Source organism: Schistocerca gregaria, chromosome 1, assembly GCF_023897955.1.
Source record: "Schistocerca gregaria isolate iqSchGreg1 chromosome 1, iqSchGreg1.2, whole genome shotgun sequence".
NCBI lineage: Eukaryota > Metazoa > Arthropoda > Insecta > Orthoptera > Acrididae > Schistocerca > Schistocerca gregaria.
In genome coordinates this window covers 801,177,907-801,199,854 of record NC_064920.1, presented here as the reverse complement: position 1 = coordinate 801,199,854, position 21,948 = coordinate 801,177,907, and the positions used below count along the sequence as shown (strand labels likewise).

Sequence of the window (21,948 nt, the reverse complement as noted above, 5' to 3'; positions counted from 1 at the left end):
CACACACACACACACACACACACACACACACACACACACACCACCTCACAGCCGTGGTATAAGTGACGGTAGAGAGTTACATGCCACCTTAGCATCAGTTCCAAGTCAACAGTGGCCCAGAGTGATCAGTGTACTTTCAGAAGTGCAATCCAAAAGAACAGATGATTTAAGACACAAAGAACTTCCACAGACTGGCTGCGAGCGGGCATTGATTGACATGAATGGGGAAAGTTGAAAATTTGTGCTGGACCGAGATTCGTACCCGTGTTTCCTGGTTAATAGGCAGATCATCTGACCACTGAGCCAGCCAGACACAAAGGTCGTTGCAACTGAACGGGCTATCCAAGCACGAATCCCGTGGGACCCAAATTCTCACCTTATCCACACATTACTAATGTAGCATCCCCTGCCCGTTAACCTCACTGCTCGCAGCTTTTCGTCGACTCCCGTAAGAGTTCGAGCCTGGTGTGCATTCGCACTGAAGAGATTATTGGCCGTCGTCGCTTTAATCAAATCAAATTAGGGCGAGACGGCCAGTGATTTCTTCAGTGCGAATGCACACCAGACTCGAACTCTTACGTGTTTCGGCGAAATGCTGCGAGCAGTGACGTTAATGGGCAGGGGACACTACATTAGTGGAGTATGGATGAGAGTTTGGGTCTGACGGGAGAAATGCTACGATAGTCCGTGCAGTTGCAATGACCACTGTGTTGAGATGGCTTACTGGTCAGAGCATCTGCCTAGTAAGCGGGAGACCTGGGTTCGAATCCCGATTCTGCAACAGTTTCACTTAAATCAGTGCCCACTGACAACCAATGTCATCAACTCCTCCATGTCTTGATTGATATTTTGTCCGGTGAGATTGTTCACTTGTTCATGGTTACTTTACTGAGGAAGCTGTTGGTATTTTATCACGGTGAATACTTTCGGTGGATGATTTACAAAGTACTGTGCGACTATTCACACACAAACAAAGTGCAGTACGTGTCTTATAAATGAAGTCCAATATATAGTGATATAGTGCAGTGGCCGGCTGTGCGCATTGTCTGCTGGTCGCGGCAGGGAGCGGTAGCGCCCAGCAGGGGTTGTCTGGCTGTCCAGGGTCGCCGGCAGCGCGTCCAGAGCTTCCGCCGCCCCACCCACGTAATGAAGTGGCGCTTCGGCAGCCCCTACCTGCACCGCATCGCCAGACAAAGGCTGCAATTAATGGCGGGGCCGCGCCGTAAACCTCCAGCAGCTCCGGGGGAGCCTGCGAGTAAGACATCCCCACCGAGAGGCCGTAAAGCAGAACTGTGGACACTACAAGACGACCGCGGCAGCAGGCAGAGCTTAACGACGATGTTGGTAACCTCCCTTAATGAACGTTACGAAAAAACCACTGTCAACTTTCCACTGCCATAATTATTATTATATAGGCAATTTGTTGTTGTTGTTGTGGTCTTCAGTCCTGAGACTGGTTTGATGTAGCTCTCCATGCTTCTCTATTTTGTGCAAGCTTCTTCATCCCCGAATAACTAGTGCAACCAACATCCTTCTTAGTCTGCTTACTGTATTCATCTCTTGGTCTCCCTCTACGCTTTTACCTCCAACCCGTCCTTGCGATACTAAATTGGCGATTTCTTGATCTCTCAGAATGTGTCCTATCAACCGATATCTTCCTCTACTTACGTGATTAGCTGTCCATGACGTTATGCTGGAGACGGTGGGCGGAGCTTCAAGTATTTAATTAGCACCTAGAGTCCTTCACGTTGCAGTACACCACCAGCCACAAGCAAGAGGCTTGCCATGCGCCACCGCCTCCGGCAGACATCTATGGTATATCAGCGTTATTTACTGTTTTATCAATATACGAATTCGTCTTTTATACGTTTGAAAGGAATATTGTACACTGTATGTCTGAAGATGGTCTTATAATAAGATCGAAACTTGTCACCACATTCAAATATTCCACCAAGACTGCTTCCAGTTTATTTACAACAATTATAGATCGCTGTTTCCTGTAATAATAACTATGTTCTTCAAAATGTTTATTGTCAAAGTTTCACATATATACGTGGCTACACTTCAGGCTGGCCGAAGTGGCCGTGCGGTTCTAGGCACTGCAGTCTGGAACCGCGAGACCGCTACGGTCGCAGGTTCGAATCCTGCCTCGGGCATGGATGTGTGTGATGTCCTCAGGTTAGTTAAGTTTAACTAGTTCTAAGTTCTAAGGGACTAATGACATCAGAAGTTGAGTCGCATTGTGCTCAGAGCCATTTGAGCTACACTTCAGGCAAATAACTTCAGAGACGACTCTCTAACACTTAAATCCATAGTTGATGTTAACAAATTTCCCTTCCTCAACAACGCTTTTCTTGCCATTGTCATTCTACATTTTATATCCTCTCTAATTTGGACGTCATCAGTTATTTTGCTGCCCATACAGCAAAATTCGTCTACAACTTTAAGTGTCTCGTTTTCTACCCTAATTCCGCCAGCATCATCCGAGTAATCCATCTACATTCCATTATCCTTGTTTTGCTGTTGTCACTGTTCATCTTATATCGTACTTTCAAGACCCTCACCATTCCGTTCACCTTTTATTCCAAGTTCTTTGCTGTCTCTGGCAGAATCACAATGTCACAGGCAAACCTCGAGGGTTTTATTTATTCTCCCTTAACTTTAATTCCTGCTTCTAATTTTTCTTTGATTTTCTTTATTGCTGGCTCAATGTACGGATTAAGCAAATTCGGGGATAGGCTACAAGGTTCAGTCCCTTCTCGACCACTGCTTCCCGTTCATGCCCCTCGACTGTTCTAATTGCCATTTCGTTTCTGTACAATTTCTAAATAGCCTTTCGCTCCCTGTATTTGGCCCCTGGCACCTTCAGAATTTCAAAGAGAGTGTTGCAGTATACATTGTCAAAACCTTTCTCTCTAAGTCTACTAATGCTATAAACGTAGGCAACTTAAGGACAGAAAAAAAAAGTTTTACTCTTGAAGAACCAATTAATATTTTTTTTCGCCAATAGTTTGGTCGTAGTGCACGAGGGAATCTGAAAAACGAATTGCACGTAGGATATCTTTAATTCAGAGTAACTCCTTCGGCTGGATTGATAAAGGCAAATTGCTTACCATTGGGGAAATGCAGGTACACCTAGTAGAATTTTGTTGGATGCGAATCAAGTTCAGAACAGCAACTGCAAAAACGATCGATTTTACTCTTTTTCACCATTCTTTTTATTTAACAGGCACTCTCACGCACTTACCAGTCAGAGTATGACAAAGTTTTTGAAGACTTATAATCAACCGACTAGAAGGGCTCGATAACATTGTATCAGACTGTCTAAGTAATTGTGGAAAGTGGCAGCTAAGGCTAGTCCCAGTTAGTGGTTGTAATTTGTGAGATAATGGACATACTGTATCATCGGAGTTTAGGAATAATTTCATTCACACCATCCAGAAGACAGAGATGGCAGGTAACTACGAGAACTCTCGCGCAATAAGCTTGCATCAAACTGGTGTCAAGAATAGTACATAAAAGTACAGAAAACAAAATTGAGAATCTATTAGATGGAATCATTTTGGCGTATGTAAAGATAAAGGCAGCGGAGACGCACTTCTGAGGCTGTGCTTGATAATGGGGACAAGACTTCAAGAAAAAAATCAAGACTTTTCCTTTGGTATACAAAAACTATTAGATAGCGTAAAATAGTGCAACATGCTATTATTCCACAGAGAGATAAAGCTGCTGAGAAGCGGGGAGGTATAAAATTCGCACAAGAACCACTAGGGGACGATAAGCATGCAACACCTAAAGAGAAATGCTTTAATTTAAAAAAAAGTATAAGGCAGGAATAAAGTACTTCTCCTGTACCGTTCAGTCTATATATCCAAGAGAGATTAAAGGAACTAAAAGAAAGGTTCAGAAACTGTATTAAAATTTCCTGCTGATAACACTCGGGGAATAAATTTCTAACACTGTACGTCTGGTGCACAATATTGGAAGGTAATGAATCATGGAGTATGGGAAACCAGAAAGAGAACAGAATTGTGAAGCGTCTGAGATGTTGTTACTGTTGGCTACTGGACCAACAACACAAGGGAAGGAGGTTTCCCGCAGAGTCGGGGAGGAAAGGAATATATGGAAGACAATGACAAGAAGAAGGTGTGGGATGATAGTGCATCAGGAAATAACATGCAAGGTTCCAGAGGAAACCACAAGACACAAAAATTGTAGGGGAAGAGAACGATTAGAAAATATACAACAAATACTGAGGACGATCAGTGTGTGATTTGTTCATTGGAATACTGATGATGAGAAAATATAACAAAAAACGATATTTCTAAGAATCCTAATAATAGGATTTTGTGCGTAGCATTACTGTGCTTCTTTTTTTCGCTGCATAATGATTAGAGCTGTCACAGTTTTCTAACTTAATGAGATGTGTTTCTAATAGTTAAAATTCGTATTATCTCCTTGCCTCCTGTTTCGGTACACCTATATAAGAACAAGTAAATATTGCACCTGGTGCCTTTAGGAAAGTGAAAAGTTTGAGATGACATAATTTTATTTCTTTTGAAGGAGAGAAATGCTCTCTTCAACACGCAATTGTCAGTTACAGATTTTGAATTTAAATACGTGACTTGTTTCCAACATGTGAAGCTTTCAAAATTCTGTATTTCACAGGAAGTTTGAATGAGTGGAAAATGATAATGCAGAATTAGCAAATTAACAGGATACTACTGTTTTAATCAGATCTACTGGAAATGAAGTTAAAAAGTATGTGGTTTAAACTCTCGTCGATAACGAGTTTGTCAAACACTATAATGTGTGACTTTGTTAACGAGACTATGCTTCAATTTCCCTGAAGATACTTCGGTATATTTCGGGACATCTCAAACTGTGATTGTTCGTGCTGCCGTTCTCTGTATCCGTTCAGTGTCCCCTCTTAGTTTATATGGCATACGTTCTATACACTTGCTAAATTTTGTAGAATGTGTCGCAAACATGTTTTTATAAGCAATCTCTTTTGTAGAGTGACCGATTTTTCCCAGTGCCCTATGAAAGAACTGAAGTCTGCAACAGCTTTACCTACTACTGAGCGTACATGATGTTTCCATTTCATGTCTTCGCATATTTTTGCATTCAGGGGATTTGTGACGTTCTCAGTTTTACATTTCTGAATATTTAAATCATGTTATTGATCGTTGCACTTATTTCAAATATAATCATAATCTGATCTGGCATTTGTACATATTCTTCAGCTAGCACTTCAGTTACATGAGGTGTGTCTGTAAAATAATAGGGATAATACAGTCACAGATTAAGTATGCATGCGCCAAAGATGATCGACCAATAACAGTGAAGCTTGAACCCTTCTCAACCAAATGCGGCAACTTTGATTCTTTAGACAAATCAGTGCGGCCTGGCGTTCGTTTGTGCAAGAGTTATTTTGTTTTGACGAAAAAATAATGTGCAATAACAGACAATGAATTGTCGTGAAATTTCACGTGAAACTTGAAACAACTGCAACTGAAACCAATTTTTTGCTAAAAGAAATATGTGGCGGAGACTGTTTATCACGTAAGAGAGTTTTTGAGTGTTTCAAGCTTTTCCAAGATGGCCAAGAAGACGATGAGGATGACTCACACCAGGAACGCTCTTTAACGTCAAAAATGGATGGAAATGTGCAAAAAGTAGGTGATCTGATTCTATATGATCGTTGGTTGAGTATTCGATCGACTGCTTAAACTGTAGGTATTGACAGAGAACGAGTAACGCAAATTTTACGCGAAACTGATGCCGAAAATGCTCACGATCGAAAAACAAGAAAAAAAGCACATCGTGAAAATGTTTGTAATGACACTTTTAATGCCACTAAAATTATCCTAATTTTTTGGAAAGAGTGATAACATGTGACGAATCTTGATTTCTCATTTATGATCCAGAAGTTAAACGCCAGTCTATGCAATGGAAGGACGCAACTTCACCGACAACGATAAAAGTTCGAATGAGCAAATCAAGATGTAAAGCGATGGTGATATTTTTTTCAATATCCATGGAACTGTGCATTTTTAATGAGTTCCTGAAGGTCAGATTATTAATCAACGTTACTACCTTGACGCTCTTGCTCAACTCCTAAGGTAACAAGAAAAAAAAGACCCTAAATGTGGCGGAACAAGTAATGGGTTTCCCTCAAAAAAATAAAATCTCCGGCTCATATCGCATTGTTAGTTAAAAGGTTTCTAGCGAAATACAGCATCATAGTGTTAGACAAATCACCTTATTCACCTGACCTAGCACCAGGTCAAATCTGCATTAAAAGGAACAAAATTTCTGTTCGTTGAAGCAGTGAAAAAAGAAGTGGGACGTGTCATATAGGATATCACAGAGGAAGACTTCCAGCGCTGTTTCCATCAGTGGAAAATTGGCATGGAGCGCTGTGTGTATAGAGGAGGAGAATGTATTGGGGGTGACAATAACTAAATATGTAGGTTTCTTAAATAAAATGTTTCACCACTTAAGTACTGTTAGTTCATAGCCACACCTCATAGATCACATCATCTGCTAGAAGTCTGAGATTGCTATTAGTATGTGTCCTAGACCATTAATATAAGACACGAATAGCATGTGTCCCTACACACTGCCCTTTTCGCAGCAGGAATGTTCTGCTGGATTAGGTCTCACACTGCTGTGTGGACGTTCTTCAGGTTACTCTGATACGACCGACAAATGTCGCCATTTTACTGCATACCTTGTGGCCCCTTCCATAATGGAGCCACAGTAATGACTAAAGCTGTTGCAATGACGTAATTTCTAGAGACGCTGTTTGACTGAACACCATTTGAGTAAAATAGGAGGTAACCATTCACACCACATATTCTTTTGCTGCTTATAACTGAATTTCCTTTAAATAATGACACGGAGATACATCATCGTAGTATTTGACAAAAGAAAATTACTGCAGAAGTGAGCAGGAACATCTCAAGCCGAAAATGAGCTGCTCATTCTAGTTCTGAAATAGTCAGTTTTCATTACGAAAGTCCTAACTGTCATAATGAACAGTCAGGTTAAGTTAAGCCTGTAAAACTGTGCGGTATAATTTATTGCTGCTCCGTACGAAGGGAGCTATAAATTTCTTGCTTTGTTCGCGGCGTTACGGAGGAAGAGTATAGTCTATACAGCCGTCCCCCTTCCTCCCACGCCCTCTCTCCCCTCTGCCAAGAGTTCTGGCCTATAACGTGACCTGGAAGAGCACAGCGCTTAGAGAATCTTTTGTGAGCGTCGCTATTACAACAGACTTTGATCATTAGTGAAAAATATGTGGGAGAGACTGCATTAAGATGGAAGTTCTGGTCCTCGGCTTGTTCACATCCACGATATTGGCTTACTGGGTTCCTTATACCCGCATAAATTCCGAACAAAACGGTCTTCTCTGCACGATTTCTGCTTCTTCACCAACTTCACTGCGTTATCGGCAGGACTTAATTTATTCGTACTTGCTCAGATATCGAATAAAAGACCCACTACCGACACATTTACGTTGTGTCTAGCAGAAAATTTCTGTCTGCATTACTCCCTTTTCTGAATCTAGCTTCTTTTAAGAGGATATCGCAATTGTTAAATGTTAGCACGTTGAAAACAATGAATGTTTCCGTGGAATATCTAATTTTTTACTCTGTAAAAGCAAAATCCTACTTTGAAATCGAGCACAGAGTTTCACTACGATGCATTGTGTGTCATTAGTGAGATCGAGCTGTAATCTATATACCTGAGCATGCATACTGCTATAAACAGAGTTTTTCTTTGTGCTCAGTGCTTATAATAATAGCATTGACACGTTTCTCATTCGACATATGATGACCCAAACCTCGTAACGTAAGAAATATATCTCGTTCTGTTTCCCTGGCAGTCTCGAATTTATTGGTTGGATACTTATTTTTCTCTATATCTGGTCCATCGAAAAACTAACACTGATGGAACGGAAAAAGTGATATCAGAGCGGCCACCTTAAAATATGTTGAGCGCTTATAGAAAAATCAAATCCCAAAATTTCATAAAACTAGTGTTAGGCGGGGTTGTAGTAGTGTATCACCATTCCTGTTTATTTAACATACCAGAGAATCGGTACTGGAGGTAAAGGAAAAGCTGAGGTAGCAGAAATATCAAATGAAAACAAATTTTTGAAACTGCGATCAGAGCGTCATTTTAATATTGGCACGTCAACTCTTTCGTTTTGGTTGAAGTAAAAAATACCTAATACGAACCTGCAAGAAGTATCTGCCGCTTCTGATCAAAAAAGGATAAATAAAAGTCTCAGAAAAATGATATAGAACAACGAAATGGAACTCAGAAAACATTAGATACAGGAAAATGTAATGACAAAAAGTGACATAATTTTCATGTATAATAATCAGAACCAAAGAATAGCTGAAAGGAGGCACTGATACATAATATCTTTTTGTATAAAAATATGTTCTAGAAGTGTGCATATCGAACTATGCAGTGCATCGAGTGGCACATGAACAGATGGCCAAATGAAAATGGGTGGACATCAAATATGCAATGTACGTGGATGTAACAAAATGAAAAGATATTAAACAGAACAGGTGAAGCAATATGTCTATTTAAATCCATAATAGAAAAAGTCCGTGGTCTGTGATCTTTAGGAACAACTAATTTGGCAGTAGAGATGGCAGCAGAAGAGACAAATTAGACATAGTGAGAAATGTTCCATTTAAAATATAGCTCGGAAGTTTATGGGAGCTAGGTGTGAGACTTAATGAAAAATGAAATGTATGACAAAAGAGAGAAATAAATGTAGGATGCTACATCAAACTATTAGTAAGCCTGATGGCCGTATATATCGTGTAGCTGTTTAACGTTATCTGATAGACTACGTAGAAGGAAATGGACTCCACAGATGAAATCAGCTTATAGATAGTGATATGAAGAAGTGTTAGAAAATGTATTTTACATGGTTGTATTTAACTAAATTTTATTTATACGTTGCATGTTGTGTGCTGTGGATTAATTAATACAGTCCATATAAAAAATATAATGTACTATTGCTTACTTTCAATTCAGTCGATTCTTTCGGTTCAGTTTCGCTGTTGACGGGCACATTGCAAATAGTCTGTAATATGGACAGGCAAGATAAATCCGTAGTTTGCCAAGAGTATAACTTTTCGTCAGTTTTTTCTGTCTTCTGTCATTTCTTAGTTGCTTTCTTGAAGTATAACCATTCATTTTTATTTTACAAGCATTCTGAAATACGTGAAGCTGACTGTGGAAGAAAAGCTCTAGCCTGCCACTCAGAGTGTATTTCATCTGCCATTTTTCAGCTTTAATCGACGAATGGGTCACATTCTAGGCTGATTTTAGAGATATCCATCATTGCTCAGAAGACCCAGAGAAATGCCTGATGGTTATTAGTTGGAAAACCCAGTCGGCTTCTGACACTATTCTTCATAAACAACACAAATTTTGTTTGTCGTTACTTCATTATTCTTTTCCTGTGTCTGGTTGGGATAGATTCCGACCAGTTCACTTTTCCGCTGTCCAGCCTAATTGACTTTTATGTTTTGTGATGGTGGTGCCCACAAACCGTATTTAAAAAATACTGGTGAATATCTCTTTATGACAACCGCTTTCAGCTGTCGATTCATCATCGGGTATTATAAGACATTAACTAACAGCTTACATGGTGATACAAAAACTGTAACATATAATAGCATAAAATCCGTCATAAGTCAATTTTGTTTGTCGTTACTTCATTATTCTTTTCCTGTGTCTGGTTGGGATAGATTCCGACCAGTTCACTTTTCCGCTGTCCAGCCTAATTGACTTTTATGTTTTGTGATGGTGGTGCCCACAAACCGTATTTAAAAAATACTGGTGAATATCTCTTTATGACAACCGCTTTCAGCTGTCGATTCATCATCGGGTATTATAAGACATTTACTAACAGCTTACATGGTGATACAAAAACTGTAACATATAATAGCATAAAATCCGTCATAAGTCACTGCTGTCAATTAGTAATATACCGGATGTTTCAGAGATAAGTAAAGAATTTTTGTGGGATGATAGGGTGGGTATAGGCAATCATAACGAACATAAGGTCTGTGACTCATAGCTAGTGCGCTAGACAACTGCAAAACGCTTTCGTTTTGACTGGAGGAAACATTGCCGTACATTGTGATTACTGCAGTAAATACCCGAAGTGTGAGCCACTGACTTGATGGAATAACTCAAGCCGTCGAAGAAAGGAACGGTGGACATTGGGTAACGTTTCATTGGTCTGATCTCGGACGTCTCCTGCAACAACAGTATTTCGAGCTACTAGGTATTCCACAGTGTTTACGGGTGCTTGATAAACAAGAGCCTGCACGTGGCTCCAGAGATAAAAGTAAAGTGGTGTGAGATCTGTGGATCTTGCAGGCCAGTGAACAGCTCCATTCCAGCGTCCAGGTTATTGTCTATCCAAGAACCTTCTCAATCGATTTGTGAATTGGGAAGATGCCCCATCCTGCTGGAAGAACATTCGTCTTCTGTTTTGAAGCGACACATCTTCGAGAAGACCGGGATGTAAGTGCTCGAGAAAAATGCGATAAACGCGATCAGTTAGTGTGGAAGAATTTAAGGCCGCACTACTTGGTTATGAATAATTCTAGCCCGAATATTAACTGAAAATCGTTGCTGAAAATGATGGATTGCCGTACCTCGAGGATTTTTGCCTATCCTTACATGGGAGCTGCGACTCCTGCGCATTCCTTTGCGGCTGAAAGTCGATTCATCAATCTACAGAACAATGATTGCGAAGTCGGGACTTACTATTCTCTCCTGGAAAACCCACATGGCAAAGTTGTTCCGAATTGGAAAATAAGTGGATAGAAGGTCCTGTACCTCACACAACTTATAGGAACGACGATGATAATCACGCAGAGTTCTAGAAACACTGCTAAAACTAGCATTTAAAGCATGAGATGCGAAGCGTACGCTATCTGAAGGAGTGCTATCGAATATTTGTTGTACGCATTCCTCGAAACCAGAATGGCGTACACTCCGTGCCGATGTAGAGCGTGAAAATCTCCCTCTGACGTCCCTCTTTTACGGAGACGACGATCAACAGCTGCAAATGTTCTCTGATTTCGTATTCGTCTGTTTGGATAACGTTCTGCGTGCGCACGCCGTGCTCCCTCCATAGTTCTTGCAGCACCAAAGGCCAGTTGCATGTCTGTGAGTTCATTCAACGTGAAACGTTCCTTAACCTACTCATGACAACACAGAGCAAACAATCTTTTTACATTTGCAAGTGCATACCATTGTTCCATAACACACTCCCTTATCTTTGGTACAATACTTGATTACGAATTACGTTGACGTGGAAGCGAAGTACATAAGCGACAACTCACTTCGAGTACACACCACCGAATGGGGACAAAAGTAACTAGTAGAGAGATTCCTCGTCAGGGCGCGGGTACCAATGAAAACAAATGACACTAGACATCCAAACTTATGAATACGTACCGCCGGTTGTCGCACCACCACGCGGACCGATGACTTTTTGAGATCGCCTACAGTCGTAAATATGTTCATATGATTAAAATGATACCCTATATCCAACCTATAATCCCACAAAAATTCTGTACTTATTTCTGAAACCCTCTGTATTTTACTACTTTTATTGCTACTTACTGATGAAGAATGGGGATTGGTACTGTTATAATAAAGACATATTTATTATCAGCTCTTGGAGGTGAACCATGAAGTCTTTTAGCGGTTTTTAAACAATAATTAATGGAAGAAAAACATTCCAAGAAGAGATACAATATGCACGGTAGTAGACATTAGAGGATATTTAAAAGGCGTAAGATACCAATACAGCAGTAGCGGAAAAAACACAAAGTTTTGGAACATTAAAACTAGAACAAATGCAACATTGCTTGATTAACCAAAGTTAAACGATTACAGTTTTGCCTAGTGTCGATGGCATGTAAATACACAATGAATTCATCAAATCTGCCATTGAGGTTACATCTTTTGTACCGCAACATGCTGCAAGAGGAGAAATCTAGTAACCTTTAAGGCCAGGGAATTAGATGATATGGTTACCCACACTAAGAGAGCGCGATGTCGCACCATCGCACATAACTTTTCCTCGATACAAGTTCTTTTTACTCATGGTTTCATCATCAGGAATGACCTTGCTGTAAGCTATACTCAATGATATCCCGATATTTGACAATATTTTTCAAACAATTTTGTCTGAAAAGCGGAAAATTGTGCATTTTGAATAAGGAATGAAAATAGTATTGAATAAAGGCAAACAGAATTCGTTAAAGAAGGTGCAACGGAAGTTATAAAATTTGGACGTAAAAATTCCATGTCACATTACAGTCACGTCTTAATTTTCGAAAAGTTTTATGATCTGTTGTACAATCGTGAAATTATATTTAGGGCGTTGAAAGAATGTGTTCGTTTTACTGCCTTCGTAGTAAGAGTGTATTTGTTGACGTAATTAAAAAAAAAAAGTGTCCTGCCAGACATTCACAGACTGTCCAGAAATTCGCTTGTCGTTTTGTTTGTCTTCATTTGTTGGCAGGACGATATGCAAAAGTTCTTTCTTTATTTCACTTGTTGCAGTACCTGTCTTTGTAGCTGTGAAAGTCAGAAATATAAATGACCTGCTTCCTTGCTACCTGGAAATTCTGCGTTTTGTTGAGACAAACTCGTGAAGGACGATATGCAGCGGATGACATGAATTTGTATCTGGAGTTGATCGCTTGTTTTTCAAAGCTTATCTAGTCCTTAGTCGCTAATACGCATTTTTATCGTGTGTTTTGATGGAATCAAACCTGCCTGGAAACGATCTCTAATTCGCTCTGTGCTTTTTGCATACTACTGTTGTTTTTATAAAGCTCTTTTATGATGTAGCCTCGGTGTTATCCAGACTCGTTGAGCAGCAAACGGCGAAACTGTATATCGGGTGCCACCCGTATTGGGCGGTGGTACGAGATACACTACACTTTGTGTCGTTCTGTGTCTGTTCTTGTATATACTACGGGTGTTCAATAAGTAATGCAATACATTTTTTCCTCGGCCAGTATCGATTGAAAAATGCGAAATTTACTGTGGGACATCATGGGATATTCCTGCTTCAGCCCCTATAATTTTACGAAGTTTCGATAGGTTTCAGCTCTATACATATCATTCTACACATGGAGGTGCGTTCCAAGCAGAGACCTCTGGTGTTCAACCAAAAGAAACTCAATGATAGGGTTCGTTTTGGCGAAGAGCCACAGCATCGCTGATATTTACTGGCTCTTGCAGATTGTCTACGCAGGCAAGACAGTGAACAAAAGCAAGGTGAGTTGTTAGGCGAGGCATCTGTCGTCATCCCAACAAGGACGAGCAAACCAGTCCAGAGTGCCCAGTGCCGATCTGTGACACCTGCAACGTTGCAACGTGCGGACACTCTCATTGGAGGCGACTGGCGGATCAGAATCAGACACTTCGCTGCACAACTGGACGTCTGTGTTGGTAGTGTTGACCCACTCGTCTACCACTCAAGCATGAATGCCAGCTGGGTTTCCTGCCGCCTAACAAAAGATCATAAAGAGCAACGAAGGACCATCTCTGCGAAATTTCTTGCGCTTTACGAGGCTGATAGTGATAATTTTTTGTCGACCATCGTCACAGGCGATGAATCGCGAATCGGAAACAAAACTAATTATCAAAATACCCACGGGTGTACTGTCGGTCTACAGTGTCCAACGGGCACAATATTTCGGTGATCATACATGTCGCCATCATCAGGTGAACTGACGGACTGAGCTCCTGTGAACGTGCCGGCAAGGAGATCCGTACGCTATGGCTGCTCAGAGGGAACTGGATTCGGTCGCGGCGGCGGCCGATTTAAATACCCTCCGCCCGCGGCGCGCTCCCTCCACCGTCCGCGCCCCGCGCCACGGTCGCGCGGTGGAACAGATTGCGACGGCGTCTGAGATGACGTTTTTGTAAGAAAAATGTGTTAAGTTGCTCATTGAACGCCCTTCGCAGATTTGTTGGATGGATTTTGGAAAAGTGTTGTGGATGTGTAAAGGAAATGTGTTGTTGCAGCGCTAATATAATAATAACAATAATAATAATGTCGTGTGACTAGGGCACCCCGTCGGATAACCGTTCGCCTGGTGCAAGTCTTTCGATTTGGCGCCACTTCGGCGACTTGCGCGTCGATGTGGATGAAATGATGATGATTAGGACAACACAACACCCTGTCCCTGAGCGGAGAAAATCTCCGACCCAGCCGGGAATCGAACCCAGGCTCTTAGGATTGACATTCTGTCACGCTGACCAATCAGCTACCGGGGACGGACATCGCGTGGAGTGCTTATCAAGTAGTCACGATAAAAGACCTCGAGCGAATTCAGGAACGCACTGCTAGGGTGGCAATAGGATGTGATGGCTGAGACCACACAGTAACGGAAATGGTCGGGAAAATTAAATGGAAATACTTGTAAGAAAGACGGCATAGTTCTCGCGAAACCTTATTCAGTAAATTTAGAGGCTGTCTGTGCGAAGAAGGTTGTGCGACCATTATGCTGTCACCATCTTATAACTTGCGTAGCGATCGTGACAATGAGATAAGTGACAGCAGTGTGCGTACGGAGGCATACAGACAGTCATTGTTCTCTCGCTGTGTACGGGAGTGAAGTAGGAAGGAGAAGTGACATTACTGGCACAATATAATGTGCGACATGTACAATGACCTGCGAAATATTTGTGTAGACATTGGGGTAGAATGCAGTTAAGTGGAAATCATAACTTTCATTAACAGGGTGAACTCGAAATGATGGAGTACAGGAACGTCCAAAGTTGTAAGAAATTAAATTCAGAGAAGAGTAAAAGAAGGATGGGTTTAAGTAGTTTCGCAGACGGCGACGGTGCGTTTTTCCCCATCCGCGAAGGGTCCAATTGCAGTTTGTCAGCGCTATGTGCCCCAGTAGTCGTTGAGAAAGAACAATGAGCGCCGTAAGCTGCACGGGTGGGACATAAGTAAGGCTGGCGGCCACCGCCACGAAACCAGTTTAGCGGCTGCCAGAAGCAGCGGTTGGCGACGCGCTGCTCCTCCGCGGTTGAAGTACGGCCACTGCGACGGTGCAGGCCCGCGCCGCGAAAGACGGATGGCCGCAGTCTTGGAGCGTGCCCTGGGGCGCTGCAGCAGCCACGCCGATGCACCCGTGCTACCGTCGTGTGCAGCAGTAACGGCAGGTGAGCTGGTGCGGCAACTGTTGTCGTAGCAAAGCTGGACCGGAGCAGAAATGACTGGCTAACAGGTTAACACTGTAAACAGAAAATTTACTTAACTTGTAGCCGGCCGGTGTGGCCGAGCGGTTCTAGGCGCTTCAGTCTGGAACCGCGCGACCGCTACGGTCGCAGGTTCGAATCCTGTCTCGGACATGGATGTGTGTGATGTCCTTAGGTTGGTTAGGTTTAACTAGTTCTAAGAGACTGATGACCTGAGATGTTAAGTCCCATAGTGCTCAGAGCCATCTGAACTTGTATTTCTCCAAGCGTACGAAGACTTATTACAAATAATGCAGCAGGAAATAAAGACCAGCTTTCAATGTCAACAAGGTAGAGGTTCGCTCTACTAAGCACGCGCGATGGTGTCTCAGTAGAGAGGCTCCGAGTGCAAATGGGGCGAATGCCCACCACTCTGTGTTGCGGTAGCAGAGGGCGGTCGCACTCCAGAGCGACTGGAGTTGTGGCACAGCAGGTGGGCACCATTCAGTCCTCCAGATTATGCACGATCACTATTGGGGTCTCAAGGAAACTTGCAATTCCGATGTCAACCTAAATATGCCACTACAGTGGTGTCGATACATGATATCACATTTGCCCTCCACATATCATTATATGTTTACTTACTGTACAATTTTAGCGAAGTACAAATAAAATGACAGTAAGACACATGAGTCCGCAGCTCGTGGTCTTGCGGTGGCGTTCTCGCACGGGGTCCCGGCTTCGATTCCCGGCGGGGTCAGGGGCTTTTCCTGCCTCGAGTTGTTGTGTCGTCTTCATCATCATTCATACCCATTAAGGTCGGTGGAAGGCAATGGCAAACCACCTCCACTAGGACCTTGCCTTCTACGGCGGTGCGGGCCTCCCGCATCGTCTCCTACTCTTCTCGGAGTATGGGTGCTCAGCAAGGCACAGGAGGTGTTGAACCTTTTGTTTTCACACCACGGTGCTTTCTGGGCATGGCCCTATTGAAGGTAGCGTGCTCTTCCATTCCTTCGATGATGATGATATGTGGTTTGTGGGGCGCTAAACTGCGCGATTATCCGAGCCCGTACAAATTCCCAACCTTTGCTCAGTCCAATGGTGCCACTTCCAGAAATGATGCTGAAATGATGAGAACAACACTAACACCCAGTCATCTCGAGCCAGGTGAAAATCCCTGACCCTACCGGGAATCGAACCCGGGTCCTTGTGCTCGGGAAGTGAGAACGCGACCGCGAGACCACGAGCTGCGGAGAACTTCCTGCAACCTTTGTAGCGACTAACCCAGCCAGCTGCAGAGGGACGTATTGCTTAGTATGGATTCGTGTGGATTCCAAACTACGGTGCAACTTCGCTTTTTTTAATGTTAAAAAATATACCTAGAGCTTAAAGAAATAGGGAGTGACGTGTAAACATCATAGGACTCGTCGGAGATTGAACCCAAGACATTTCCATTCGACCTGTTCACGACATTACTGATTCACAGTAAGTGATACGCTTGCACATCAAACTGGATAAATAAAACAACAGAAAAATAAATGAAATAAATAAAAAATAGTTGAATAAATGATTTTTTCGTTCGTTGTTGCCACACCTTTCCTTTTCTTAATACACATACATTTTTAAATGAAATAAACCAAAATTCTTCCTATGTAACTATATTCAAAACAAAATAAAAAGATTTCCTCTTAGGTCTGTAACTTAAGATTCAGTGTACGATTTCCTATTTTCAGGATTCACTTCTTTATCTTGTCTTGTTTATGATTTTCTGTTTTATTGAATAGTATGTGTAAGACGTTCCGTATGTTTCTTTGTGGTTTGCGTATCTTGCGACTTTTGTGCTCTGAGTAACCAAGTACTTAATAAAGTTAATTCCTTGTTTATGAGCCAACGAGGTGCCATATTGTAAACATGTTTTTAATTGAAATTTGGGTGACAGATTTCTCATTTGGCAAGAGAGCATGCAACGAAAGATTAGAATGCACTGTAAAGAAGCACTTTTACATACATAACATGTTCAATTACAAGATATAATCAGTAGTTCGTAGATAAAAAGAAAGCGAAATCCGTTTAACGTCGTCAGAAGGTGAGACTATAGCGAATTAGCAGTGAGAAACTCGTGAATTTCTTTCAAAAAGATACAGCGTGCTTCGTAACAACAGAAAAAACTATAGGCACAAAAATACAATGAACCAGAAGCGAAAAAAGCTCCAGTAAACATAGCCCTCAGACAAGCCATCTGCGAGACAGTTGCCAATCTGTGGTTACGAGCCATCATCGTTTCTGCATGAGGTACTGTCCTATATACTACAAATGTAAAGTTATCAATTAAGTTCCTATGTAAACAGACCTAAATGTCACTCATAGGCAACTTAACAAGAAATAAAATACTACTTCAGCACGTTATATGTTACAATTTGTTGTGCACGTGTGTTAGCCCTTTCGCTGCTGTAGCCGTACTCCCTACATTCTTTGCTGAGTGCGGCGTTTGTTACGGCTGCACCGATCGCCATATTCTGGTGCCTGTGTTGAGAGACGGCCTTCCGTCCGATATGAAATACTTATCATCCGATTTTTCGAAAACTACTACGTGAAAAAATTTGATATTTACACATCTTACAATCTGATATCTGCACCCAAAACGGGCTGAATTTCTTTTTGTTATATGCCGTAGTTACTGCACCTCATTAAATTGCGCGAAATGTTGCAGATTTTTCAGAGGTAAAATAGCTTTGCGTAAACTTTGATAATGGTTAGTTTTGGCTTATACATTACTGTGAATTTTATTTAAAATTGAGAGCGGAATGCTACCTCATTTCGTTCTCAAGATTTTGGGTTTTAAATCCGACAGATGGTGCGCACGACGCGCTCATTCATGTTCTTGTGCATCGAGAATCATGGTCATAAGTTTGTCGTGTCCCGTAAACGATTCAGGGTATGGAAACGAGATTTTTGTAAGTAATAGCACGCAATAAGGCACACATGTTTTATAATATATATGCGAAACTATTTTATCCTCTGAGATTTGGAATTAACTCGTTCGCAGCAGTGAAAGATCGGCAGCTCACGAAGCATACAGACGTCCTTAGGAAAACCCAAGCGGCGATTGTGGAACAGCGTAGCAGAACGTGTCTATACTTCCGCAGCAGCGGAAGTGTTGGTGTCATCGTGTTGTCCCTGCATCTGGATACAATACTACACGCATATGTGCATTAAGTTACGGATTCTTTCAAAACCCTTCTGCATCGTCTCGTAAAGCAGAAACAGAAGAAATACTTCAGTTGATCGACAAAAGAAGGAAGCACAAAAATGTTCTGGGAAATTCAGGAATACAAAACTACTAGTCATTTAGGAATGAAATACACTCCCGGATATTGAAATAAGAACACCGTGAATTCATTGTCCCAGGAAGGGGAAACTTTATTGACACATTCCTGGGGCCAGATACATCACATGATCACACTGACAGAACCACAGGCACATAGACACAGGCAACAGAGCATGTACAATGTCGGCACTAGTACAGTGTATATCCACCTTTCGCAGCAATGCAGGCTGCTATTCTCCCATGGAGACGATCGTAGAGATGCTGGATGAAGTCCTGTGGAACGGCTTGCCATGCCATTTCCACCTGGCGCCTCAGTTGGACCAGCGTTCGTGCTGGACGTGCAGACCGCGTGAGACGACGCTTCATCCAGTCCCAAACATGCTCAATGGGGGACAGATCCGGAGATCTTGCTGGCCAGGGTGGTTGACTTACACCTTCTAGAGCACGTTGGGTGGCACGGGATACATGCGGACGTGCATTGTCCTGTTGGAACAGCAAGTTCCCTTGCCGGTCTAGGAATGGTAGAACGATGGTTTCGATGACGTTTTGGATGTACCGTGCACTATTCAGTGTCCCCTCGACGATCACCAGAGGTGTACGACCAGTGTAGGAGATCGCTCCCCACACCATGATACCGGGTGTTGGCCCTGTGTGCCTCGGTCGTATGCAGTCCTGATTGTGGCGCTCACCTGCACGGCGCCAAACACGCATACGACCATCATTGGCACCAAGGCAGAAGCGACTCTCATCGCTGAAGACGACACGCCTCCATTCGTCCCTCCATTCACACCTGTCGCGACACCACTGGAGGCGGGTTGCACGATGTTGGGGCGTGAGCGGAAGACGGCCTAACGGTGTGCGGGACCGTAGCCCAGCTTCATGGAGACGGTTGCGAATGGTCCTCGCCGATACCCCAGGAGCAACAGTGTCCCTAATTTGCTCGGAAGTGGCTGTGCGGTCCCCTACGGCACTGCGTAGGATCCTACGGTCTTGGCGTGCATCCGTGCGTCGCTGCGGTCCGGTCCCAGGTCGACGGGCACGTGCACCTTCCGCCGACCACTGGCGACAACATCGATGTACTGTGGAGACCTCACGCCCCACGTGTTGAGCAATTCGGCGGTACGTCCACCCGGCCTCCCGCTTGCCCACTATACGCCCTCGCTCAAAGTCCGTCAACTGCACATACGGTTCACGTCCACGCTGTCGCGGAATGCTACCAGTGTTAAAGACTGCGATGGAGCTCCGTATGCCACGGCAAACTGGCTGACACTGACGGCGGCGGTGCACAAATGCTGCGCAGCTAGCGCCATTCGACGGCCAACACAGCGGTTCCTGGTGTGTCCGCTGTGCCGTGCGTGTGTCCATCTCTTGTACAGCCCTCTCGCAGTGTCCGGAGCAAGTATGGTGGGTCTGACACACCGCTCTCAATGTGTTCTTTTTTCCATTTCCAGGAGTGTAAATAGGAAGTGTAGGGAAGTTAAAACGAAATGGTTGCATGTAAAATAATCTTTGCTGAAATTAGAAGTAAGGGCGCAATGGGAATTTCACTGTCAAGTGCAGAGGACAGAGCAGGCAGATGGAAACAGTACACTGAAGGCCTCTATGAGGGGGAGGACACGTCTGATGAGGTGATAGATGAAGAAATAGGAGTCGACAGGGAAGAGTTAGGGAATCCAGTATTAGAATTAAAATTTAAAAGAATTTTGGAAGACTTAAGACCAAATAATTCATTGCATCGGAATTTCTAAAATCATTGGGGGACGTAACAACAAAATGCCTATTCACGGTGACGCGTGGAATGTCCGAGACTGACAGTTACAATCAGACTTTCTGAAATACATCATCCGTACAATCAACTTAAAAACTCATGCGTCGAAGTCGCTGACAAGAATAATATTCAAAAGAAGGGCAGAGAAAATTGAGAATCTGTTAGATGACAATCAATTGAGAGACAGTTCTGGCGTTTCTGTTGATAATGGAAGTAAGACTGAGGAAAAATAATTTTAATAGGATCTGTCTACTTGGAAAAAGCGATCGATAAACGAAAGGTTGCAACATGTTCGAAGTTCTGAGAGAAATAGGGGTAAGCTGTAGGGAAAGACCGGTGAAATACGATGTGTACAAGAATCAAGAGGGCACACTAAGAGTGTAAGACGAAGAGCGAAGTACCCGGATTAAGAATGGTGTAAGCCAGAGATGTAGTCCTTTTCCTCTACTCTTCAATTTATACATGTAAGAAGTAATGACGGAATTAAAGGAAAGGTTCGAGAGTGGGATTAAAATTCAAGGTGAAAGGATATCAATGGTAAGAGTCGTTGATGACACTGCTATCTTCAGTGAAAGTGAAGAATTACAGGATCTGTTGAACTGAATTAAATATCTAATGTGTAGAACATATGGACTGAGAGTAAATCGAAGAAAGACTGCCGGCCGCGGTGGTCTCGCGGTTCTAGGCGCTCAGTCAGTCACCGCGCGACTGCTACGGTCGCAGGTTCGAATCCTGCCTCGGGCGTGGATGTGTGTGACGTCCTTAGGTTAGTTAGCTTTATGTAGTTCTAAGTTCCAGGAGACTGATGACCACAGATGTTAAGTCCCATAGTGCTCAGAGCCATTTGAACCATTTTTTGAAGAAAGACTAAAGTAATGAGAAGTAGCAGAAATAAGAATACCGAGAAACTTAACGTCAGAATTGGAGATCACGAAGTAGTTGAGGCAAAAGGAATTCTGCTACCTAGGCAGCAAAAACACGTTTGGCGGGCGGAGAAAGGAGGACACTGGCAAAAAGAGCATTCTTGGCCATGAGAAATCTACTAGCATCAAACAGAGTTTGATGAAAAAACTTGTGGAGTTCTACTTGGCCACTAGAGGCGCCATCTAGTGGCATGTTGCAAACTGAACAGCTCATCTTGTCCCTTATAACCTGCTCCCTTTCCGAAATATTGTAACTGTGGATGTGTGGAATTAGCCCTTCCATGTCCTTCGTGTAGGCAGATATTTCTTGCATGGTTTATTCGAGAGGAGGGATCAAACGGCGAGGCCATCGGTCCCATCGGATTTGGGAAAGAAGTCGGCCGTGCTCTTTCAAAGGAACCATCCCAGAGTTTGCTTGAAGCAATTTAGGGAAATCTTGGAGGACCTGACTCAGGATGACCGGATGTGTGTTTGAACCGTCGTCCTCCCGAATGCAAGTCCAGTGTGCCAGCCACTACCCCACCTCGCTCAGTCAGTTACTGCTGAGCGGCCGTTGAGAGCGGATGCTCCAGATAGCGTGGAGACACCGTGTCGAACCCAAGTATGTCTCGGCCAGTCAACCACTGCACCGCCAAACGTGTGTAATTTGTAAAGTT

At 42.9% G+C, this 21,948-nt stretch overlaps 1 protein-coding gene across 1 annotated transcript in view; it reads left to right on the top strand.

The window, feature by feature from the left end:
- The first annotated feature begins 1,146 nt into the window (after window positions 1-1,146).
- The window catches only part of LOC126274703 (transmembrane protein 132E), a 370,693-nt gene continuing 349,891 nt past the window's right edge, over window positions 1,147-21,948 (top strand). The window contains exons 1-2 of the mRNA XM_049977139.1: window positions 1,147-1,199; window positions 1,286-1,344. Of these exons, the coding sequence (XP_049833096.1) occupies window positions 1,147-1,199; window positions 1,286-1,344 (112 nt within the window). The remainder of the gene's footprint in view (window positions 1,200-1,285; window positions 1,345-21,948) is intronic.